We start from the raw sequence: 27,182 nt of genomic DNA on the forward strand, positions 1-27,182 counted from the left end.
CTGTCATCCACAGCCTTCTGCAAACCAGGTGTTTACACTTTAAGCTCTGATGTCAAGCCCTCCTTTAGATGTAGATTATATTATTTATAATCCTTGGGTCACACTGGCTGCTGTGTTTCTTCTATGTGGGTTTAGTTGAGGCCTATCTCAGATAGCCTTATAAAAATTGAGGGAGGGGAAAAATGAGGAGCTGATGCCAGGGGTTTAGGTGGAGAGCAAATGTTTTGAGAATGATGAGGGCAATGAATGTACAGATGTGCTTTACACAATTGATGTATGTATGGATTGTGATAAGAGTTGTATGAGCCCCTAATAAAATGATTTTTAAAAGGAGCTAATTAAATTTGATTAAATATTCATAGATTCTAAGCTATAAAACGTACTTTTTATATGTTTTCTTCACAAAAGCCAATATGTATGAAAACAATATAGGATTAAGCCAATTGGTATGGAATACTAGTCTGAACCAACTTTCATAAGAGAAGATTGAGACTCATCCACAAAAAAGGAAATGAGAAAAATTTAGACATAAGAAAATAAGTCAAATTTTTAGTTTAATGTTGAGTGTGGCAGGCTTTACTTTTTTGAAAATAATGTTGCTTATAATATAAAAATGTAATATTTATATGAACAATAATATTTTAGACTAGCCTTTAAAACTTCTCATTTTCATTTAGCAAAACCTATATACTGAGTTAGTTTCAATTAAGGTGGCCTTTCCAGTCATAATCCTTATGTGACATATTATAATTCTAGACCTCATATGCCTGTAGCTCTAATCCCATTTTGGAGAGCACTGTCAGCTAATGAATAGAATAGGATGATCTTTAGTAGAGGGTGTAAATCAGACCACACTTCTTGTTGAATGGTTATCCTGGTTACTGTTACCTGTGATGGATGTAAGAAATGATCTGCTACAGCTGAGAGGGGAAAACTGCTTTCCCAGTGTCCTGGGGAAAACCTGGCCGATTAAGACTAGTGGGAGACCAATGCCTATTGGAACCATCCTGCCAGAGGCCCCAGGCCACATGTGCATAGATAAGATACAGTCCAGGGGTGGAGACTAGATTATTGCATTTGGGTATCATTTAAAAGGTGACGGATTATATGCTAGTGTGATTGCACTCTGAATACTTATGGGAACTCTCACCCAATGACTTTTCCCGGCATGGTTCCTGTAAGAAGTTGGGAGAGATACTAAGAGGATTTGCTGCGAATGATTACGAACAGGTTTCCCCACAGTTCCATCTGTTGTGCATAAAATGAGTCCTCTGAGGAGCAGGGGATGAGATCCCATCACCTCACCAGCAAGAGCCAGGAGTCGAACATGTCCTCTGGCCCTAGGAGTTGGACAGAATGGCATGAGGGAGTATATTCAAGGGAGGAGTGGGGAGAAATGGAGCTGAATATCAGCCTGGAGGAGTTCAGCATCTGTGCATCATCAATCCTTGGGACTAGTCTGGTATTGATTTTTCTAAGAGATGGCTGCTGCAAATGCAATCTAAATTAAAATGCAGTCTCCGAAAATTCTAAACACTTACATGACACAGCTTATATTTTATCTAACATAAAATGACAAACTGATATTTGTCCATTGCCAATGTAAAGTTTTCAGTTGTGTCCATGCCTGTGACTACGTGAAGATATTTGTTAGGTTCATATATAAACATAATGGCATTTTGAAAAACATTCGGGGTATTGACTAATTTAAGAAAAGCAAACACAGCAGGGCTTCCAGAGCTCCAGTGGCTAAAATATCTTTACTCCCTGTGAATGATTTCAGCCTTTGCCAAGTATCTAGATAAGGAGTGGTGAATAATTTGAAATTTATATCCCACATAAAGCCTCTTAAGGGAATGGCAGCGCTTCATCGACATTTGAATGGCTCAAGCTCATCGAGCAAACACTGCAATGAATGCCTGCCGACCCAGTGCACCTCCAGATTTATTTCTACTTTGGTCTCATAGCATCTCACTTAGTCTGAAAAAAAAAACAACAACAAACAGAAAACAAAAAACTTTATCTGAAATCCTATTTCTGACCATCGTAGCATCAATTATGTACGTGGTGGGTGCTGTTCATCTTTTCCATACCACATTTCTTCCTATTTTACTATCACCACTATAGAACAATTATTATTTCCTCCACTACCTGGTATATTCCTTGAAAGCACAGATCATGCCTATAGTATACAGTTATATATGTAACATATAATGTAACACTTACCAATACTTACAGATTACTCTTCAGAAAGAAACTCTGTAAACTCATTATCTTAGCTGGTTACCCAAAGATAGTGGCCTTTTTGCATACTGATACTCCCAGATAAAAAATGTGTTAGGAACAAGTAATGAAGTACATTAGATTTTTGGTGATGTTGGTGGACTAAGGAAATGAGCAAGCAAAAACCCAGAAATATTGAGAGTATTTAGGTGGGCACCTTCCCTGAAGGTTTTGGGCTGTGTATCACTTGCCTAAAAAGACATTTGGATATTATATGCAATTGGTGCAACAGGGTAACCATTGGACTGCTAATAGTGTTGGTGTTAGATATTTGTTTTCTATTTATTAGTCTCTCACAATCTGATCAATCACAAACCCTTGGCAGCCTAGAGTTTATAGCTCAAGCTACAAAGACTATGCTTTATTTTGTATTTAAACCTTGCTTGCGTATGTTAGACCCCTTGAAAGTAGGCTCGTGCTGATGATCAGGGCATTCTTAGGCTACCATATCATCACTCATGAGTAGGAAAACTACAGGTACAAAAGCAGCGTATGTTCTCTTCATGTCCTTAATAATATTGCTCTGGAATATCTTTAAGTTTATACAGGTAAGATAAATAAACACACATGAAATGCAGCTTTTCTTTAAAATATCTTACATTCATTTTCTTTGGCTTAAATCACTCCTAAATCTTATAGTTTATATTCTTTTAAAAAATCATTTCATTGGGGACTCATACAATTCTTATCACAATCCATACATACATCTATTGTGTCAAGAACAGATGTACATTTGTGGCCATCAACATTCTCCAAACACTTGCCTTCTACTTGAGCCCTTAATATATGCTGCTCATTTTCCCCCTCCCTACCCACTTCCCCCTACTTCACAAACCCTTCATCATTCATAAATTATTATTATTTTGTCATATATTACACTGTCCGACGTATCCCCCTGTCTTCTTCTCGGCTGTCCCTCTTTCAGGGAAGAGGCTATATGTAGATTCTTGTAATCAGTTCCCCCTTTCTACCCCACATTCTATCCACCCTACAGGCATCACCACTCTCACCACTGGTCCTGGAGGAGTCATCTGTCCTGCATTCCCTGTGTTTCCAGTTGCTCTCTGTGCCTATGGACATCCTCTGGTCTAGCCAGATTTGTAAAGTCGAATTGGGATCATGATAATGGGGGGGGGAGTTGGAAGTATTTAAGAACCAGAGGAAAGTTATAGTTTATATTCTATCAAGAGCCTCTACTGCCTAAAGAAGAAACACTTGGTATTGCTTTATACAAGCATCCCATGTATTAGCTATTAAAAAATCGGTCGTCATCAAATTGATTATCCATAGCAAACCCATTTGTATCATAATAGAAGGATATTATATACGATTTTGGGGGACATATTTTTCAGTAATTACCAATCAATTCTTCCTAGGCACCAGTTGGTAAAACTAAAGCTCAAAACTTTTGGTTAGGATGCATGTGTGTTATATGTTTGTACCATCCATATCCTTGCTAAAGTAGTCATAATCTACTGGGTAGTGGTAAGATCATAGATCTTTACATAACCCACTCACTGACACCAACCCATTTCTGACCACTTCCTACCCTATGGAACAGTGCAGAATTTTCTCTGTGATTTCTGGAAATGTAAATCTTTACGGGAAAAGACAGCCTCATCTTTCTCCCATGGCAGACAATTAACTAAATTTTAATTCAATCTTTTCAGCAACTCTATGACACATATTATTAATCTGCCCTGTTTTACATATGAGGAAACTGAGGCACAAAAGGTTAAATTACGTGATAAAGTTTATAAAATCTGCAAGTGACAAAGCTAAAAATTGAACTTAGTTGAGATTCTAAATTCAGTTGTCATTATATACTATTAATCAAATGTATAAGGACAGATTAGATGTCTAGTTTATTATTAAAGGCCTTCCTTATATATGAAAACCCACAGCTCATCAAAAGGATAAATGGTCAAATTTGTGCCTTTCATGGATTATGCCATGTGTAATTTGTTTCTCAACTACTCAGGTTCAATTAGAAACTAAGAATCCTCCTAAACACAATGATTTATTCAACTTCAGTAATTATGTCTATGTCCATTTATTTCTGAAGTGACTCCTTGCTTTGCTGATTTTGTTTTCTACAATTTCAAGCAAAACTTAATAGTATTTCGAACTTTCTTTCCATAGGGCTCTAATCTATGTATAATATCGATTAAAATTTACGTAGTGGCTTTTCTATGTAAGATGATCCCAGTCACTGTCCAGTCTGTGGGGCGAGAAGGCAGACTCCTGGAACATAAGCTCCACGACATGGAATTTGTTAAGTTCAAAATTGAGGGCAGGTAGAGAGATTAGTAGGGAAGACCAGGGTGATAAGGAACTGGTGAAGTCTGCACCTTCCTAACTTAAGATAAAGAGAGATAAGTTAAATGAGATGACAGAAGGAACATTTATAGAATTTTGTAAAGAATTAGTAACCTTTTCTTACTTACATTTTAAAATATGTATATACATATACAAGGGATACACCGTTGGAGAAACAGGGTCCTCCAAATATCAAAGGCTATTCTGCTGGGCTTGTGAAGAGAAGCAGAGTGGCATCATATGAATTAATCTAACACATTGACTTCAAGCGTTATTGCTACATTTCCTACTCTATGACGAGCAACACAGTATTCATAAGTAATGACTAAAGCAATGTTGTTGCTTCTGGAATAATAGTGTTTTCCTTTTTCACTCTTGAGTTGATTTTGGCTCATGAGTACCCCGTTTGTGTCTAGAATGACTTCTTAAGATTGATCTGATCCCAACAGACTGAGGCAAAACACTAAGGGCATGTAACAGAACAGCCAGGGGAGCACAGCAAAGAAGTCCAGAGGGAATACCAAAATTAGACTACGGGGTCAGGGCGTGGCACCCCATCAGGCTCAACCAGAAAACACTCCTAAAGGTAAACAAACAAACCTTGAACTATTTACATGCTTTTCTTTTTTGTCACTGTTTTATTGTTGTTGCTTTCTTTCTTTTGTTGCTTTGTTTTGCTCTGTCATGTTTTTTAGCATCGTATTATCTCTGCAGCTCAATCTAGGTAAGATATGCTGGATAAACAATCAGGAGAAGAAAAAACGAGTCTGATGGTTCCAGGTGACCATGGGAAATAGGGAGGTGGGGGAAAGGAAGTGGTGTTAACAAACCCAGGGAGAAGGGAACAAGTGATCCAAAATCAGTGGCAAGGAAGATGTAAGAGGCCTTGTATGGCTTGATCAAGGGCAATGTAATCAAGAGGATTTACTGAAACCCAAATGATGGCTGAGCATGATACTGGGACAAGAGGAAAATAAAAGGAAATAGAGGAAAGAACTAGGAGGCAAAGGGCATTTATAGAGGTCTAAATACAGACATGTACACATGTGAACGTATTTATAGGACAATAGGGAAATAGATCTATGTGCATATATTAACAGGTTTAATATTAAGATAGCAGATGGACATTGGTTCTCCACTCAAGTACTCCCTCAGTTTAAGAATATTTTCTTCTATTAAACTGGCATTCCACGATGCTCACCTTCCCAACACAATCACTGAAGACAAAGTGGGTACATAAGCAAATGTGAAGAGAGCTGATGGTGCCCAACTATCAAAAGATATAGCATCTAAGGTCTTTAAGGCTTGAAGGTAAGCAAGCAGCTGTCTATCTGAGAAGCAACAAAGCCCACGTGGAAGAAGCACACCAGCCCGTGTGATCACGAGGTGTCAAAAGGATCAGGTATCAGGAATCAAAGAACAAAAATGATATCATTATGAATGAGGAGGAGTGTGGAGTGGAGACCCATTACAGAACTAGAGAAAAGTTTGTTTCACTGGTGGTATACTTCACTATGCCTGGCTCATCTCTTCCTTGTGACCCTTCTGTGAGGGGATTTCCAATTGTCTACAGATGGACTTTGAGTGTCCACTCTGTGCTCCCTCATTCCCATTGATAAGATTTCCCCCCCCAGGTCTCTGATACCTGATACCTGATTCCTCTGACACCTCATGAACAAATAGGCTGGTGTGCTTCTTCCATGTGTGCTTTGTTGCTTCTCAGCTAGATGTCTGCTTGTTTACCTTCAAGCCTTTAAGACCCCAGATGCTATAGCTTTTGATAGCCAGGTACCATTAGCTTTGATCACCACATTTGCTTATGTACCCGCTTTGTCTTCAGCAATTGTGTCGGGAAGGTGAGCATCGCAGAATGCCGAATTATAAGAACAAAGTGTTCTTGTGTTGAGGGAGTACTTGAGTAGAGGCTCAGTGTCCATCTGCTACTTAATACTAAACCTATACATATATGTACATCGAACTATTTCCCTACTGTCATCTATAAACATATATTTACATAAGCTCATGCCTGTATTTAGACCTCTATAAATGCCCTTAGCCTCCTAGTTCTTTCCTATATTTCCTTTTACCTTCATCTTGTCACACTCTCATGTTCGGTGTTCAATCGGGTTGTGGCAATTTCTCACAGCTACATTGTCCTTGATCCAGACCCACCGGGCATCCTAAGCCTTCTTCACCATCAATTTTAGATCACTGTTGTTCTCTTGTCCCTGGGTTTGTTGACATTTTACCCTTCTCCTGTGTCCCCCTGAGAACCACTGGTCCTGTTGTTTTCTCCTCCAGATTGCTAATCCTGCCTATCTTATCTAGATAGACACGAAAAGACAATAATGAGCACAAAAACAAGAAAGACCAAAACAAAACAAAACAAAAAGAAAATAGAAGAACAGCAAAAAATGATAAAAAAAGAAAAGCATATAAATAGTTTCAGGTCTGTTTGTTGACCTTTAAGCGTGTTTGCCAGTAAAGAATGATTGAGTGCCACACCCTGGCCCCAAAGCCTATGTTTGGTATTCCTTGGGGACGGACTTCAATGCTCTGCTCCCCTTGCTGCTGTATTCCATGTCCTTAGTGTTTTGCCCTGGTGTGGTGGGGTCAGATTGGGCACAATTCCGACACTGAGCACACTTGTTTTTTGAGGTGCCTCTGGGTGAGCTTAAACTGTTGGCCATTCAGTTGAACGTTTAAATGTTTATTCTTCCATGAAAATAACAAAATAAACCCATGGCTGATGACTTGATTAAGACTCCTGGCATCCCTATATGGGGTTTCCAAGGATGTAAATCTATATGGGAGCAGATGGCCTTTTCTTTCTCCCTTGGAGTAGCTGGTGAGTTTGAACCACTAACCCTGTGTTTATTAGTCCAACACTTTCCTTAGAATGCCATGAGGACTTCTGAAGAGATGTGAAGGTCTGATAGCGCTAATTCATTTTTGTGTGTGGAAAATGAAGCTTGACCAGCCTGAGCAACTTATACAAATATGCACAGATAGTGAGTATTATATGGTAGATTCAGGATTTAAGCCAAAGTAATCTAATTATGGAGTCCAGGCTCTAAAAATGTCTTAGAATGTCTAACATTCTAAGTGTTTAATACAGTAGCTCAAAACTTTATTGTCCACCTCAGTCACCAGGGTTTGTAGTAATTACAGATTGTGATTAGGTAGATATGTGGTGGGTCCCGACATTCTGCATTCCTACCAAGATTGTTCCTACATGATGCCTATGCTGCTGGTTACAGGTCATATTCTGTATACATATGTCAACAGAGTCACAAATCATAGCAATTGCTGAAACTGGCTAAACCTTTTAAATATTCCATGGCTGTGCAAGCTTATCTTCTTCCCTCTGAACTTCCAGAACTGTGGCCAGCCCTGAATTCATCTGGATGCTTGGTCGTTTGTAGATCCATCAGCTTTCCTTAATGTCCTTTCACTCATTCCATTCACTGCACATGCAATGCTTTAGAAGCTATGGATATGCAAGGAGGGTCTGAAGGCAGGGGAAGCCCGCCATCTGGTATCTATGGAAGGAGAGTAGTTAGTTTGTTGTGCCAATCTGGCCGATAAACACAAGTGGGGTTAATTGACGGGCAGAAGGATAAATGGTTCAGTGAACCTTCCCTTTCTAGTTCTCAGGTCTCTTGATTTCTGAAGGTCGCACCAGGGTGCACCTGCTTTAGCCAGTTCTCTGCTTTAGCTGGCAAGGCTCACTTTCAGCAAGACATTCCTGAGAATAAGCCGCATGGATCTAGCCCGATGCAGCCCTGGGTGCTGGAGCAGCCATGTGGAGATCCCTGCCAGCGCTGAGATGCTTACACATTCACTGACTGGCTTTCCTCCTGCAGTCGGCATCATAGTGTGTGTTTTGTGAGATGGAGGAGGACTTTGTGGATTGGTGTTGGACATATGGGCTTAAGTAGCACTGGGTTGGGATGCTTTCTTGATGCGCACTTACCCTTTATATAAAACTCTCTCTTATACATGAGTTTCTGTGGATTTGTTTCTCTAAAGTACCCAGACGAACACAGAAGGGATGAGATGAGGAAACAGAAAGGAACAGGATGCTTTTTATGCATCTACCATTGTTCAAGAAAAATAGGTAGGGAGCGTCTTCCTGAGAAAGAGAAAACAAGCTGAAAACATTCCCTAGCTAGAATGCTAGAGCCGGTGAATGGCACACAGGGCATTTCAACGTCACTTCAGCCCAGAGTATGACGTCTCCATGGGACCCCCAGTCACAGCAGAAGCTGCGAAACGTTTGTCAGGGGAATACACACTTCTCTAAGTAGGCTCAGCTCTAAATCTGTCCCCACCTTGTCTCCGTACAACAGTTATGAGGTGTTTCAGGGTTCAAGAGCAAGCCACAGACTGCTGCCGTGCATTAGGAGAACATAAGGAAAATAAGAGCCTCCCTGGATCCCTCATATAAAGGGCTGCAGACAACACCAGCCGCAGAGGCAGTCTGTGACATATGCAGAGCAGGGTCAGCCACAAAATTTACTTTTTGTGGTACTTATGGATTCATTCTAAATTACACCGGTGAGTGTTGGTACCTCAGGTACTCATTATGAATGAATCAATATCTAGGTATGGGATAAGAACAGGTAGCTAACTGACATATTTAACAGTGGTATTGAAATGGATTTTTACATTGCATTTTCAAGACCTCTCTATGCTACCACTTGTATTGATGTGGCTTACATTTTTCTGTGATGTTTGAAGCTATGCTGGATGACGGCAGCTATGACAAGAGTATTTCAAACACCAGCAGGGCACCCTAGATGAACACGTTTCATCAAAGTTTCCAGGCTAAGAACAGACTGCACAGAATTAATAGACTATCAACTTCTGAGGTCTAGCCACTGGAAACTTATGAACAGCAGAAGAACATTATAGGATATAAGATCAGAAGAGGACCCCTTCAAGTCAGAAGGCATTTACAATGTGACTGAAGAAGAGTGGCCTTCTCAAAGTAAAGCCAACCACGAAGACATGGATGGAATGAAGTCGTAGGGACTTTCCTTTGTTGATGGTGCATGGCTCACATTGGTAAGACACGGCTGCATCTATCAATTCACAGTTGAAAATTGGAATGTACACAGTAGGAACATTAGAAGTCATCAAAAATGAAATGGACTGCAATACATTTCAACAGTATGAGCAAATGGACCGGGACTGGTTATTTTGAATTAGATAATCACATGGTTCGCTGTGCCCGCAATGACAATTCAAGAGGCATGGCATCACCGTCCCTATCAAAAAATGCATTTTAAGATCTATTTCAAAGAACAAAGCTGTCTGTGACAGAACAATATCTCTTCATACACAAGGAAATCCAGTCTTTACAACTATTAGTCAATCCTCTGTACCTACCACTGAAACCAATGATGCAGAAAGTGAAGAATTCTACTAAGATCTGCAATCTGAAACTGGTCAAAACATGAAATCAGAGTGCATTGACAATCATTGGTGATTAGAATTCAAAGTTGGAAACAAAGAGGAAGGACCAGGAGTTGGAAACTATGGCTTGGGCGATAGAAACAAAGCTGGTGACTGCATGATAGAAGTTTGCAAGACCAAGGACTTCGTCGGTGCAAATATCTTTTTCAACAACACAAATGACCATTGAACACATAGACCTCCTCAGATGGAACACTCAGAAATCAAATTGACTGCACCTGCGGAAAGAAATGATGGAGAAGCTCAATTTCAGTAGCTATAATGAAGATGGGGGCTAATGAAGTTAGGACTGACTTTGGAGCTGATGATCAATTGCTCATATGTAAATTCAGGTTGAAGTTGAAGAAAATTAAAACAAATCCATGAGAGCTAAAATATGAGCTGGAATATTACATCTCGTCTGAATTTTGAAACATCCCAAAAATAGATCTGACTCATGGAACCCTAATAACAGAATATCCGATCAGTGTTGAGATGACATAAAGAACATCAAAGATGATTTAAGTAAAAGGTCATTAAAAAGACAATGTGTCAGAGGAGACTCTAAAACTTCATTTGGATCGTAGAACAGTTAAAGCAAACGGACGAAATGATTAAGTAAGAGAGCTAAGCAAAACAAACACACCAACAAACAGCACAAAACAAAGATGCTGAACACATCTCAAGATCAAAGAACTAGAGAAGAATTCAAGACTTGAACTGAAATATTGAAGAATTCGATGGGCAAAACATTGAATGATCCAAGAAACCTCAAAAGAAAACGAAAGAGGGAGGTTCTGAGGATCAGGCCCACCAGGCAACATGCTCAGGGAGACCTCCAACAATTAAAAAAAATAAAAAAAGAAATATTGTGCTCCTTGGAAGACAGAAAAGCAACTTAAAAGCTAAGTAGAACAGGATTCTCAAATTTGGAATTTGTGGGAGCAGACAGATAAAAGGGTAGAGGCAATGTAGCCATGCATGTGAAGTTCAGCAAACCCTGGTGGTGACTACAGGCAGCCTGAGTGGACTTCTCCAGCAGGGAACCGACACCTGTAATGTGCTTCCCTTTCACCACTGCCCATCAGCACCAGTCATTTTTGTGAACTTTCCCACCCCTGCAATGACACACTATGGACACCCACTGACACTGGGGTGGGATTCCTCCTGCCCAGCTCCTGTTCTATCCCAGCCTGCGGTATCTCCTACCTCTGTAGCCTCTGTTGCCTGCTCGACAGGTAGGCTCTCACTGCCACACCCTAAAGCAGGGGTTCTCAATCTGTGGGTTGCGACCCCTTTGGGGGTGGAGCAACCCTTTCACAGGGGTCACCTAAGACCATCGGAAAACAGATTTCCAATGGTCTTAGGATCCGAGACACTGCTCCTCTATCCATCTCCAGGCAGGTCCGCCCACATGCAGATACACCCATCTACGAGTACCCAGCACGAATACTGTTACCCATGCTACACCATGCTTCAAGACAAATTTCATTTATTTGTCATTAGAAATAAATATTTCACAATCTATAATTATATATTGTTTTGTGATTAATCACTATGCTTTAATTATGTTCAATTTATAACAATGAAAATACATCCTGCATATCAGATATTTACATGACAATTCATAGCAAGCAAAATTACAGTTATGAAGTAGTAGTTACGAAAATAATTGTATGGTTGGGGGTCGCCACAACATGAGGAACTGTATGAAAGGGTTGCGGCATTAGGAAGGTTGAGAACCACTGCCCTAAAGCCTCATACAAAGAGGTAAGAAGGAAGGAGAAAGAGTGATTTCACAAAGTGATCACTGACGATATGGGTGCTAGAGAAAAGTTTGGTAAAGAAATCTGATGTTGCCTAACTATGAGAAAGAACAGCTTCTGGAAATGTAAAGGCTTGTCTGAAAACAAGTAGCTGCCTAAGGGAGGTGTCAGCTAAGTCTGAAGAGAGGAAGCGTACCAGCCAGTGTGATCAAAAGATTATTAACAATAAACTCGGAGATCAGAGGTCCCCACATGAGCAAAGAGCCATTGAGTTCCCTGGGCCGTTGACCCCAAAATGTGTCCCCAGACAGAGTACATTGGAAATGGATTACTGCAGACACAGTTAAAATTTAATATCTTACTGTTTATTTTCCTTTTTGACCCGTTTTTAACTTGTTTCAGTTTTATTACTTTCTGCTATATTTTGGATTGAGGCTTTTGTGTGCTTTATTCTGTTGCTATTGGTTTGTTGCTTGTTTTAAAAAAAAATAATTTTCTACAGTAATGGTTGCAGCAACACATAGACAAAGAATTTCCAGGAACTCGAGTCAGATTCAGGAGAGGACATGTTACTAGGGATATTATTGCTTACGTCAGATGGTTCTTGTTTGAAAGCAGAAAGTACCAGAAAGAGGTTTCCTTGTATTTCATTAACTATGCAAAGGCCTTTGACTCTGTGGATCATAACAAACTACAAATAATATTAAGAAGGATGGGAATTCCAGCACATTTCATTGTGCTCATTAGGAACCTATCCATAGTCCAAGAAGCAGGTGCAAGTACAGAACACTGGGATATTAGCACAAAAAACCCCCAAAACTCATGCCATCGAGTCAATGCTGTGTAGTTTAAAATCAGGACAGATCAACAACAGGACTGTCTCCTTTAACCAGACTTATTTGATATGTGTGTTCAGCAAATATGCCTGGAAGATGGGCGAGACGAAGAACAATGTGGCTTCAGGATTGAAGGAAGGCTATTGGCAATCTTCAAAATCCAGAAGGCAGAACTTTGCTGAAAATGAGGAGGACTTGAAGCACTTGCTGAAGACTATCCAGGACTGCAGCCTTCAGTGTGGATGACAACTCAATGCAAAGAAAACAAAACATCCTCACACCCGAACCAAGAGCCAACATCACATAAAGAAAACGAAATTCCTCAAAACTGGACCAATAGACAAGAACAGAGGAAAGACTGAAGCTGTCAAGGATTTCCAACTTGTGTGGCTCCACAATCAATGACCATAGAAGCAGTAGTAAAGACATTTAATAACTCATTGCATCTGAGAAATCTGCTGCACAAGATCACTTTAAAGTGTTGAAGAGCAAGGATGTCACCTGGGGATTAAGGCACACCTGGCCGAAACCATATCATCAACTGCCTCAAATTTCAATTGCATGTGAAAGCTGGACATTGAATAAGGAAGACCAAAGAAGAATTATGAATCATGGTGCTGGAAAATTATTTGGAAAGTACCATGGGCTTCTAGCAAAAATCCAATAAATTTCATTTTAAGAAGTACAGCCAGAATGCTCATTAGAAGTGAGCATGGAAAGACTTCCTCTCACATATTTTGGATTTGTTTTCAAGAGGGGGTCAGAAAAAGATCATGGTTGGTGACACAGAGGGTAGGAGGTATGAAGGAAGACCAGCGTCTGCCTCAATGGGCTCACTCTTAGCAAGCGTGAGAATGGCACAGGGCCAGCAGTGAGTCATTCTGTTGTAGGTACATAAGATCTCTGTGATTCCAGAAGACACAGCAGGACCTGACAACAGCACCCATACTAACAGGAAAGAGCAATCTCCTCACCTCCACGACTCCTCTTCTAACAACACCTGCACCACAAGCGCTTAGTTTACTTCAACAATAAACTCTTCATACACAGCACCTCACTGAAATCCTCCATACTCCACAATACAGCTATGATAGCATTCTCATTAAACACGAGGAAACAGGATTAAAGTAACTTGCTCTAAATCACGATTATAGGAAAGTTTTGAAAAGGGAAATAAAAATCACGATTGAAGTTCAAATCAATTGAACTCCACAACTCTCGGGCTTTTAACCAGCTCTTCCCGCTATGCACTCTTGCCACACAGGCAGCCATCCTCCGCTGTGGCCCTCCAAACCTCAAGGTGTGTCTCAAGGGGTGAAGTTAATCAGGGAACTTCTTGAAACACGTTTCCTTCTTCCTAAATGAGCAGAACATAAGACTATCAAGCATGTTACTCTACACTCAATAAATCACCCATCTTCTTCAAAACCCCAGATTCATCAGTTTTCCTGATTTGATGGTTTCATCACCTTCAGAAAGCATTACATCCATTTGTTGATCATGGTTGATCTCATCTCATCAGTAAGTGACATCCATGGGGATGATGCAAATCACACTCAAAATTCATGCACGTGGGGGAAATGTGGTAGCGGCAAGTAAAACAAAATAAAATAAAGGAGAAACGTTTGCCATGGGAGGGGGGCTACCCTGACAGTTTGCTGCCACGCTGGGGAAAGTTACAGCCAGTCAGGCAAAGGGGACATCCTAAAACGGCTGCTGCGTTTCCTCACTGAGCTGTAGTCTGCTTAAGTAGCAGCCCCTCAACTTCCCACTCAGAACAGAGAGACAGTAACAGTAGTCGCAGCGGCTTTCTTTTTTCCTGATTTCCATATTAGTATTCGCTGTGGGGCAGATACTGTAGGGATGCTTTAAAAATGTGTGAAAAAAATAGGAATTAAGAAATAATTCTATTTCTAAAAAAACTAGGAAGTTCCATTGTGTATACCATACATACATGTATACCATAGATATGTATATGTATACACATCTAATATATTCATACACATAATAAATATCTAAACATAATTAAATGCACACACGTAGGATGCATGCATGTTGCATGTAGGCACATTGGGCCTCCCTGAAGAAAACAAGAAATGTGGTCATGGAAATTAGTCTGTGAAGTAATTCATGAGGCTCATTTCAAAATGACATAGCAAAACACATTTTTAAAAGTAAAAAATAAAGCATTCGAATACAAATGTGTCTTTTCCCAGGGGGCCTTCAATTACCTCTCCACCTGGCCTTCCACATGTGGCTACATGTGTGTGAGATGCCTCTGATCTCCATTATGGAAGGAGACAGGACCTCTGGGACCCTGGAGGGCTGGCCGCGCTCCTGCTCTGTTGTGTCATCCGTGATGTGAGAGTGCCCCTGTGTGGGATGTTGTGAAATTGAGGAATGCCTCCATTGACCAGCAATCTCTCGTGCTCACAGCCACTGAGTTGATTTTTGACTCACAGCACCTTCTTAGGACAGCGGAGGGCAGCCCCAGTGGGTTTCCCAGGCTGTCAATCTTTGTGGGAGCAAAATGCCTCGTCTTTCTCCTGCAGAGTGGCTGATGGATTTCAACTACAAACCATGTGGGTAGCAGTCTGATTTTAACCCACATACCAGCGGGGCTCTTAATTTAGACAGGTCTGTATGATAGAACATATAACCAAACAAGAGATCTATACAGTGCTACTTAAGCATGATAGCGGATCTATGTTCCTGGTTGCATTATCACGTGGGAAGTCATAAAATTAATCTGAAACTATGACAAACTGACATATTTTAGGGTTATGTAAGTATTAAAAAATGAAGGAAAAACTTGGTGGTAAGAGTCATAATTATATCAGCAGTAAAGTAATAATTAAACAAACCCCTTATACTAGAAAAATAAAACCTTATAGTTCCTTACCTCATGATAATTTCACAGTGATAACATGATTCATTAATGTATATTATATTATGTTTATATATAATAAATATATTCGGACAGTGTTGAATCACTATATGTCCATGATTTAGCTCATAATGAACAGCAACTATTACATAAAATTTAATGCAAACTTCCATTACACATTATAGTTTTATAAAGTCTAACTAAAATGCTGCTAAAATCTTGGCATCAACCCTATTAATTCTAGCTTAAAGGTATAAAGTAACAAGGGTTTCCACACAGGAAACCCTTAATGGATACATTAAGAAAAAAGTCATAAGTAAAGAATTAAGGAATGTGAGGGGTTCTTCCACAGGAAGAAACTTCAGGAGAATCACAGAATCGAGGTAACTCCTCTTAAGGAGCAGCCTTGGTACCACATGAGACTCAGAGGGGAACTGGAACCAGATGACAGACTGTCCTCTAGAGCCCCAGCATGCTTCTTAGCAACATGGAAATACACTGCTCCCTGTGGAGGCGCAAATGTTGACATCTCAGCATCCAGAAACTGCATTCCAAATGCCGACGTCCCTACTAACAGCAAGTTGTTGACAGCATTTCAGATCTGTCATCTAGATTTTAAAGTCCACTGGATTGGCTGAAGAAAGTAACTTACTTCAGGCATACAAATCTATGTTCAAGTGAACCAGGGTCTAGCCTTTGTGTGGTCCCTGATGTCTAGTGAACAGGTAATTCTGTTTTCTTTAAAGCATGACTGTGCCTAGAGCACTCTCATAAGGTGTGGTGCATTCATTGTTGACTCCTAAAAAGGAGGCAATTCCAAGGAGAAATGGAGTAACTTTTCAGAGAAATACGTCTCTGCCATGTCTGCTCTCTTCATTTCACCATCTGTTCTGAGAAATTTGCCCCCACATTCCAACTTCAACAGAATAGTGGATGGTGTGACATTCTATTATTACAACATTTCTTTTCCAGCCTTCACAGTGAGTGACAATCTATGACAATAGTCAGTGACAGTTTAATTCATTTGGTGAAAAGAATATACTATGTTTTGAAATGCAATATTATTAAAATGATATTAGATTTATTCTTGAAGTATGAGTTGTGATTTTTGATTGATTGAGTAACTCCTGCAATCTTCACATAAGGTAGTTCTTAATGACAATTGTGGAAAGTTACTGCACTGACAATTTTTAAAAATTTTATAATAAAATTGCTTTAGTTGTGAAATAAACAGTACTTACTACTATATAAATTTAATAAAATTTTGAGAATATTAGCTTGATAAATTGTACTCCTCTGTAACTAAAACTTATTAAAGAAAGTAGAAGGAATATTTCTAGTTATAAGCATCTAGGGAATATATTACAGAGGAATTGGTTAAACCTTCAAGGAAAACAATGTTTAATTTATTAAATTGAAATGCTAAAGATTTCTAATAACCAAAGGGAAGAGGAATTGGTTATTTGGTTTATAATAACCAAAGGGAATACTCAAGTTAGTACTTTTAAAATTCTGTAATGTAATACCCCAGACTTAAAAAAAAGCTGGTTTAACTTTCAATACAATTGCTCACATTCAAGTATCTGTACAAACTTGACTGTGACATCCTATTGACAGAGATGGAATCCTATGTGTTTGAATTAACAATGTTACAACCATTAATTATAACAGAAAAAGGTTGAATCAAACTTTTACCCAAAATTAGTATTTGAAATTCTAAAACATATAAATTATTGTATGTTTATTTTAATCTGGTTTATGTTCCTAATTGAAGATGCAACTTTTAAAACATAATATGCAATAACAAATGGTAAATTTGTAATCACTGAAATTGGATACACTGACATAACGTTCCTCACCCGAACCCCACCTCCACCATCATGACCCCAGTTTTGCCTTCCACTTCGGGCTAGACGGGAACCTGCACACTGGTGCAGATCAGAGCTCACAACACAGGGAATCCAGGTCAGATAAGCTCCTCAGGTACAGAAATGGGAGTAAGCGATACCAAGAAGGCAAGGGTCAGGTGGGGAGAGGAGGGGAGGAAGGGGGAACCGATCACAATGATGTATACTCCCAAACCCACCCCCGCCTCCCGCCCCACTACCACTCCCAAGGGGACGGACAATTGAAACCATGGTGGGAAGGAGTCAGTGTAAAATATGGAAATAATAATAATTTACAATTAGTCAAGGAGTCACGAGGGTGGGAGTGGGGGAGGGAAGAAAAAAGAGGAGCTGATACCAAGGGCTCAAACAGAAAATATTTAGAAAATAATGACGAAATATGCTTGCTATAATTGATGTATGCATTGTTCTAAGAGCTGTAAGAGCCCCCAATAAAGTGATCCTTAAAAATAAATAAATAACCCTTGGAGTGATGAGAGGTCAGAGTGAGCGCATTGATTTCCTACCTGAGTGACAATGCTAGACACGTATTTGTTTTATGCAAATTTACTTTGCATTCATTCATATGGATAATTATGGATTTTTCATATTAAAGAGACCTCAATATGATATAAAGATATAACCATTATAAATAGAATATCAATCAGAAATGAGAAATAGCTGACAACATATTCCAGACAATCAGCCAAAGAAAAGCGTAGACTACAGAAGGATGGCAATGGAGAGGTTGCAAATGGTCCCGCCTTGTGAAGAACGTGCCCGCTGTCACTGGACAATGTGTTCAGCGATTGTGCAATGGAAAAGCTACATGACTCTGTAATGCTTCATCAAAAACACAATAAAATATTCTTTTTAAAAAACCCTCCGTGGTTAACAGCAAAATTCATGTTTCAGAAACAACAAATTCTAAAGGCTGTGCTGTAGCATCTGACTCAATTTAAACATGTTATTGACAGTTTATAGACATTTAGTTCATGTATGTATTGTACTTAAAAAGAGTTGTGAATAGGAGACCACACACTCTAAACGTTTTAGGACTTGAAGTTCGTAGGGGCTGAAAACAACAGCTAACTTACTGTTGACAGCTGGTCTCTGGCTGGTGCCCAGTACCTAAGGAAACCTGTTTTGTATGGCCTCCTAATATGTGACATCTGTCTCCACCTTGTGGTGATTTTAAATATTGCTCCCTCTCTAAATTTCCACCATTGCCTACACATAACAGACACTCACTGGCAAATAAAACACATTAATGGCTGTCTATTTTTTTTCATTTTTTTCCTTTAAAAACCATAACTAAAAGTTTAATAAAAGTATCTAACATGACAAAAATCAGATACATTATGAGTTACCTAGAGGGTCTCTAGTTTCTTTATCAGTATTGCTAGTAATTTTGTGCAAAATTCTCATGTAATGGTGGTACTAGGATGTGCACGTGGATACCTTGAGAGTCCAAGGTCTCTGTATTTCAACGCATGCTTAGCTTTGTGCAGAATTTCATTCCAAATATAGAAAGTATTAGCTTGACCTATATAGCGCTTTCTGGAGAAGTCATAATAACGAAGAAGCTTGGTTTTCTGATGAGAAACTGCTATCTTCCTCTCTCCAGGAAAATTATAATTCCTCAATATTTATTTTAATCATAAACAAGAGACTTTACATTTTAAAGGCAAACTTGCAGCTTTCAAACCCTTTCCCCCACAACTCCCCCCGCAACATTCTTAATTCCCTCTTCCCCATGTTCAGTTTAAGAGCTGAGGATCTTACAAGAATCAGGACAGATAGCTCTGCTCTAGCGGGGTTGAGCATTGATTCCTGTTGCTTTAATATGAGGGAGATACAATTTTGAAATTGTCAATGTATAGTCCTACCAAGTCTGAGTGAAAGTTGTCTAATTATATTCTCTATCTGCAACAATATGAAATTATTTCATCCGAGAGGGAAATTATCCTACATGGTCAACTTAGTCAACACGAATTTCCCCACTTTTCTACAAGTAATGTACACTTGTGACTTTCCATAGAGAGTTGAATATTGTGGAAGATTCCGGTTTTGCATATATAAATAAATACACATTCTTAAAAGATTTCTACTGAGTTTATTTGTAAAGTGGACAAACCTCACCCCAACAATATGTATCAAATCCAGCCTCTCTTCAAATGCAGGTTCTGAACTTTGAAACAAATCACGTGGCATGTAGTGAATGTACAATTTGTATTTAACACAGATTTTTCACTAAATCTCTTTGTTCCCTCATGATTTTGCTGTTTAATATTTCTATTGCACGTGAATATGAGAAAATATCAGGTAGCTTCTCTCTTTAGAGAAAACAAGGTCAAAGTACATTTGTGCTCTGTTGCTTCTAAAGATAAATACCAACCAATATATTTTCTCAACTTTCATCATGCCAACCTTAACGAACTGCTCAAAACACTTAGGGCTTTTGTGTTTTATTAACTAAATCTAAGGATTCAAACAGACTGAAAATGGCCTTATGAATACATGACACATTCTCAGAAAATCATGAAGAATCATAAGACAATTTGATTTTATATGCATTCTGGGAGGAACACTTTTTGAGAAGTGGAATTTATCAGTGGTATGAATTCAACTGCTTTAAAATAATAAATGAATTTATTATTTAAATTCAAATATAAGCCGACCCAGATACCAGGTGAGGCACCCAATTTTACCACAAAAACTGCATTAAAAATGTGCTGAAAAACTCAGCTTATACACGAGTATATACAGTACTTTTAAAAAATGGTCTTTAGATTAGAAAACATCTTAAGCAAGCTAGTATTTAGAAAGAGGCAGTTAGACATGAGCAGAAACCCCACTGACACAGTCCTATCCCCAAAGCTGTAAAGCTGACGAAATATTGGATTCAGTGTGTTATACTGCTGTTGTAACGATGTAACAGGCAAAACTTACCTTTTTCATTTCCATTTGCATAATTTGGAGGCTTGCTTTTGTCAATGCTGTTGAAGCTCTGACTTCTCCTATTTAAGTTAGAGGCTCCCTGGACTTTGCTGCTGTTGCCGCCACCTGCAGCCGGTACCCTCGCGGGCCCTGGAAGCCTGGAACAGCATCAGGAAGAGTACATCATTATTGCACCTTATATGAAAATGCAGGTAAGGGGAGGTTCTGGGAAGGTAAGAGTTACCACGAAAGCCACAATAAATGATGTTATAAAATCTATTTAGCAGAACATGGTAGTTTAAGTGACAAATAAACAGCTCAACAGCTTTGAAAATCTTCAGAAAAAAGTGTTGCAAGTTCCCAATCAACATTCCCTAAAGTGCAAGGGAAGATTTCACTGTGAACTTGAACTTCCCGCATCCTCCAACGAACACAACTTTGTCGTCAAAGGACCATAAAAATTCCATGACAAACAAAGAAAAAGTAACACGTGTTTGTATTATATTTCAGGTGGCCTTAATCAGCCATCTGCAGCCATGGTTGAGAATTATTTTCAATGTGTAGGGCATTTATTCTGATCTGCGGATAGTTGCATTTTAAGTCAGCTTCAACATTAATGATACCACGAATGGAGGTGTTAAATACATTACATGGAGCAAAATAATATTGAAGATCCAAGCTTGTAAACCACTCCAATTAAAACAAGGTGCAGGGACCAAGGTTTCTGACTCAAAGACTCTCACGCTCTCACCAGAAGAAACCCAGGCTTTGGCTTATTAGCTCCTAAGTGTGGCCGATTGATCACAGGTGCAAAACGGCAAACAAAAATGCTGGTCTCAGGAAAAAAAAAAAGTTATCAGAATGAGAATTTATACCTATAGTAACAGCAGCTGTAGCTTTTAAAAAATAGAAGATATGAAAAATGTATGCAGGCTATCTTCGAATTAAGAGAAATTGAAAGGAAGTTGTGATCTATAGCAATTTCATTATGAGTATAATTCAATCATCACTTTGAGTCACTCCCACTAGGGATTTTTCCCACTAGAACTCAAATACTGTCTCAACAGTATTCATGGGTTGTGTCTACAATATATATTTCTAAATTTATTGTTTTTATTACTGACTTATTTTGTAGGCACATAATCAACTCAATCTGCTTTAATTAAAAATCGAAAAACTAGACTAGTCCAAATTAAGGAGTAACAGGGTCCCAGTAAGCTCCCTTTAGAAACCATAGTGAAGGGTGCTACATCTTTGCTGGGATTTGCTGCCACCACGTGCTTGTAAGTGGGTACTACTCTAAAAGGTCCTGGCTGAAAGGAAAATGACCAAAAATAATACAGATCTCCACGCAGTACTATGCTTTCACACAGTTCTATGTTATATGCCTTTTAGTAATGAACTTTCTCTCAGTCATAATGGTCTCAAACATAAAAATCCCACAGCTTCACAGTTATCACAGTAAAAATTTTAATTCCACTTCCTAAATTGCATTTAGCTTTATTTTATCCATAGGTCGTTAAATATTAAAATTGTCGTTCAGGAAAATACTTTGTTAATAATAATAATGGAAACTGATAAATGGAATAAACATCAGAAAAATGGAAGCATCAACTTAAAAAACAGAAGTGTTGATTTCTTGGAAAAATTGCTGGTTTCCAAATGCTCACTGTGTCTGGAGTTTGCAAACGTAAGGCTAATAAATATTTCCTTTGGGTAATTTACTAATTAGAAGTTGTGTCATAGACGGATTAGAGTCTTTTTCAAATGATTCCAGCATTTAACTTTTGGTCAAACACTTTGTCTGTGTAACACAATTATCACAGGCAGAAAGAATTTACAGTACCAGTGTCTGTACTCTACAGCAAGAACTAATGAATTTGGCCCAATGTACCAATCATAAGAAATCTGAGAACAATCCTTGCATGGACATAGAATGTTCCCTCCAAACCACATGTATCAACAAACTTTGTCCCAAACTTGCTCTGTATGCAATGAAGCGTGACCTGATTCTAGCGAGCGGTTAAAAGGCATTTTTATCTTTATTGTGATCCTTGAAGCCCTGAAGATCTTCAGCCCTCAGAAGAACTAATTAAAACAAATGCAAAAGTCCACTTGCTCTTCTCAGTATCCTAATTTGACAGGCAGCCAGAGCCTCCAAATCATTCATCAAAATAATAAAAATAGAAATGAAACAAAAAGGAGAGCAAGTTCTCATTTATCAAAGTATTTAAAATATATTTTATATGCACACATCTCAGAAGCTTACTGTACATGGCAGGTCACTGTTTACTGTACACATGGTTTACATCATTTTGTTCTAAGTTTGAATCAAATACTCTTAATTTTTCTTCCTCTCGAGAACATTTTGACAGCCATGGATATGAACACAAGAGGGAAGCACGTACCTCTAGTCAAGGCACCGGAAGCCGTGTGTGTGATCAAACATGAGGTCACATGACTGGGTAGTGGTTGGTGGTGGAGTACTGGCCAGTAGTGGACCACCACTGAGAAGCTTCCTCAGTGGATGTAAGGGCACAGGGACCTCACAATGATGGGGGCTGTGAAACACCCCCGCTGGGCCACCATTATGCCCTCATCAACGTAATAGTTAAGTAATCTACCTCTTATAAACCATTTTTATATACTAATTGCTTTCATAATGCAGTGTAATGTATTGGAATTGACACCCTTTCCAACACATAGCACAAATCAGAAAAATTAAACAACAGACAGTACTTTAATTACAAACAAGACCCATTCCTAAGTAGGTCTATAAGTCCAATCTGATGATAAGTCAGCACACATGCTGACGGTTCGGATTGAGTCTTACTACAGTGCAAGAAAAGCTAGAGACTTTTATAGCGAGCTAAAAGCTGCTCCTGCAGCATGGTGATTGAGATGAGGAATTCACTGAGAGTGGGTGTTGGCATTGTCACCAAGTGCGGGCACATTTGCATGATATTAAAAAGCAAGTACGGGTTGCTCATCAGTTGGGTGTTTGTAACCCAGGGATGCTTGTCTTATAGATGGAAAAACAGCCCAAGTTACCCGGGTGCTAACATTTTAATTGAAACTGCCAATATTTTCAATTCTCTTTAACCTGTGTAATAATTGTGTGTCTTCTCAAAAGCGATCACAACTTTTTGAAGTCTTACTTCACATTCTGTGACCTGGAAAGAATGGGACCTTTAAGGTGAAAAAAATTGTTTTAACTTGCTGTAAGACTAGGATGTAGACCAGCCCAGTCACAGCACTGTGTATAACAAAACAGAGAGAGAAGAAGCCAAAATCCATCGAACCATCTATACAAACAAGGCCAGCTCCGAGCAGGTATGTGGTGATTCGCTAAGGAAGAAATCTTGTCATCCAGTAGTGTATCATTTGTTTGTTCGTTTTTAAATTTAGAGTGACAGAGTAAAATACTATGGGGCATTTACTTGAATACCACTAACAAGCAATAAATTAGAGATATTAACTGACCTAGTAGGCTTTTTTTGACTGGTTGCAATTCCACTGTGATTAGACTGAGTTGCATATCTGGCTGCCAGACTGTATGAGGAGAAACAGAGAAATTGAATTAAAGAAATTTGTTGACCATGGAAAGAAAACACAAGCTTACAAGAAAACTATGAATTAATGAAATGCAATTGGAACATGTGAAAGGAACGAATAAATGAGAAAATAATGATAATGCAACATATAAATTAGGAATGCACTATGAAATAATGTAGTATACCCCTTGACATAAAGTGCCATCGTTAACTTTAAAATTATGGCTACATAATATTATAAATATTCTAATGGTGTTATTTCCTCATTAGCATAAATCATTTTATAGGTGACTGACAATTTCAGGAAAATGGTTTGACTTGCTGAAAGAAATGTCTCATTAAAAATTATTAAAGTGAAAAGAATTTGTGATTAGCTCATTACTTTTTCTAATTTAAAATCTAAATGTTATTTTTGAAAAAGCAAGTGTTCACCATTTTCTGGTTTTCATGTAGCCAGTCGCTGTGGATTCCTAGCACTCGTTGGAAATTTTTAAAGGGGTGAACAATAAAAAATATTTTATTTAAGAGCACATCCACATCCAAATTGGAGCTTACGGGCATGATTTTCTTCAGAAACAAGCATAACAAATACTTGATGCCAATTTCTGAGCAAACCTTAATTGTATTCCTTAATGATTGCTTAAATCACAGCCTTTGATCAAAGACATGAAAGAAAGCAGTATGTAGAACAAGCTCATAGAACAATAAACATTTAAAATTTGTTCTTCTAATTACTAACTTGAAAAAAGTGTAATGGCATACTAGTAGAATGCAATCACATCGTCACACACTTCCTTTCAACTGATGCTTAGTAGCTTACAAATGAAACAAAAACGTACATTTCAAGCTCAACTGTTCTCTGCTTTTCTTAAAAGCTCCAAACCCTAACCCACTGTCTCTGAGTTAATTCCAACTTACAATCATTTGCGTACGGGCTCTGAAATGAGTGTTCTGCAGGATAAAGTGATAATAGTGGGACCCGAGACCCAAGAGGCTCACGCACCCTGTGGACATGGGTTGATGTCTGAGTGAAGAAACAGTTTTCAGGTGAATTGTGGATGAATTTCCATGAGACTAATTACTCCACATGTACAAGAGGGATTCCAAAACTTCAAGGAAAAAAATCCCATCACCTATAAAATCCATTCTGTACACATTCTTTTAACGCTCCCTCATACAATTTCAAAGGCTTCACAGAAAGAGAAGCTACTTGAGGATGCTGGAATCAGAGCTAAAAGGTCCACTGGAGTACATGTACTAGCTGATTTACTGTCATGCCGAAGGATGGCAAACAAGAGGATAATGTTAACTTGAGTTAATTCTTACTCCATTGAATTGGTTATGGTGGAAATATGCAGGTCCTCATAGGTGACTGGCTCAAGAGAAACAGGGAATCCTTCTATGGATGGAGATTTTTAGGTTCACCGAACCTTGATTTTGCATTGTCTAAGTACTTAATTGTTTCCATGACATGATTCTGTACTGCAAACAATCAGATAGTAACTAAAATATAAAGATAGCATAACACCAATATAATAATATCAAACATTACTTTAAAGATTAAAACACTTAATGTAAAGAAAAATCTCTTGGGGGCTTCTCAATTAAATTTGTGAGGTCAAGAGTAAGATGATTATTCAAAGGTCTATTATATCTACATTCTCGAGATTGAACACAAGCATTAGCAATAGAGACAACAATAAAGCAATGTATTTTCTTCCTAAAAATGAATCCCATCTCAATTATTGTTTCTACATAATTTTTAAAGTAGTATAATTTTTAACATACACACAGCAGAGAAAATAAAAGTCCACGAAGTTAAGCGCATTAGCTAAAATCCATTTGTTTTGGTTTTGTTCTGCTTGCATTTTACATTTATTATTGAAAAGAATAGTCAATGCTGTTTGTCTATTCTGTCTTATGAGCTGCCACACTTAGATCCCTTGAAATTTGGCTTACTTTGTAACTATGTAGTGGTTCTCATACAAAAGCACTATTCAGCTCTAGTTCTAGTCCAAACCCCTTGTAATGGACCCTGTTGGTCTTTTCACCTCTTTGAAATTTCAAAGATTGCCACAGGAATCCACTTACCATTATTATTGTGATTTTCTCTTTCTTTCACTGAGACCTCATCTTTTCCCATCTCTTCAAAAGTCAAGCTCTCCCCCACATGTTGTGTCCTCTCTCTTCAAATATTTTTATATATTATTTCACTTGCTGCTTCTTAAAGTTTTACCTTCTACACCAGACATCTGCTTCATGCTCTCCGCCATCAAGTCAAATGAATGAGAAGGGGTTCATTTGCATTATCCTCAAACTCACCACCCTAAATTCCCCATTTTCTTTCTCTAATCTCCCAAATCCTCATCAATTGGTTTCTTTAACCTCTTCTTTTTTATTTAGTTTTAGTCATTTTATTGGGGGCTCATACAACTCTTATCACAATCCATACATACAGCCATTGTGCCATGCACATTTGTACATTTGTTGCTCTCATCATTCTCAAAACATTTGATTTCTACTTGAGCCCTTGGTATCAGCTCCTCATTTTTCCCCTCCCTCCCCATTCCCTTCTTCACAAACCCTTGAGAATTTATAAATTATTATTATTTTGTCATATCTTACACTATCCGCCGTCTCCCTTCACCCACATTTCTGGGGTCCATCCCCCAGGGGAGAGGTTAGATGTAGATCCTTGTAATCGATTCCCCCTTTCCAATCTACCCTCCTTCCACTCTCCTGGTATTGCCACTCTCAGCACTGGTCCTGAAGGGATCATCTGTCCTGGATTTCCTGTGTTTTCCACTTTCTATCTGTACCAGTGTACATCCTCTGGTCTAGCCAGATTTGTAAGGGAATTGGGATCATGATAGTGGGATCATGTATGTTTCCTCCTTGCTGCCCTGCACCCTGACTGGCTAATCTCTTCCCTAAAACCCTCCTGTAAGGGGATGTCCAGCTGCCTACACCTGGATCTTGGATCCCCAATCTGCACTACCCCTCATTCACAATGATTTGATTTTTAGTTCCTTGATGCCTGATACCTGATCCCTTCAACACCTTGTGATCACACAGGCTGGTGTGCTTCTTCCATGTGGGCTTTGTTGATTCTGAGCTGGATGGCTACTTGTTTACCTTCAAGCCTTTAAGACCCCAGATGAAATATCTTTTGATAGCATGGCACCATCAGTTTTCTTCATTCACATTTGCTTATGCACCCATTTGTCTTCAGTGATCATATGGGGAAGGTG

The 27,182-nt window shown here is 38.8% G+C and overlaps 1 protein-coding gene across 10 annotated transcripts in view; it reads right to left on the reverse strand.

Moving 5' to 3' along the window:
• NAV3 (neuron navigator 3) overlaps positions 1–27,182 on the reverse strand; it is a 924,907-nt gene that overhangs the window by 196,961 nt on the left and 700,764 nt on the right. For 9 of the 10 annotated variants that reach the window (XM_075551244.1, XM_075551247.1, XM_075551246.1 and 6 more), the window contains 2 exons: positions 23,861–23,929; positions 20,390–20,535 (listed from right to left, as the gene is read on the reverse strand). In XM_075551244.1, the coding sequence (XP_075407359.1) occupies positions 20,390–20,535; positions 23,861–23,929 (215 nt within the window). The remainder of the gene's footprint in view (positions 1–20,389; positions 20,536–23,860; positions 23,930–27,182) is intronic. The other variant, XM_075551243.1, reaches the window with a different exon arrangement.

Source organism: Tenrec ecaudatus, chromosome 6 (assembly GCF_050624435.1).
Source record: "Tenrec ecaudatus isolate mTenEca1 chromosome 6, mTenEca1.hap1, whole genome shotgun sequence".
NCBI lineage: Eukaryota > Metazoa > Chordata > Mammalia > Afrosoricida > Tenrecidae > Tenrec > Tenrec ecaudatus.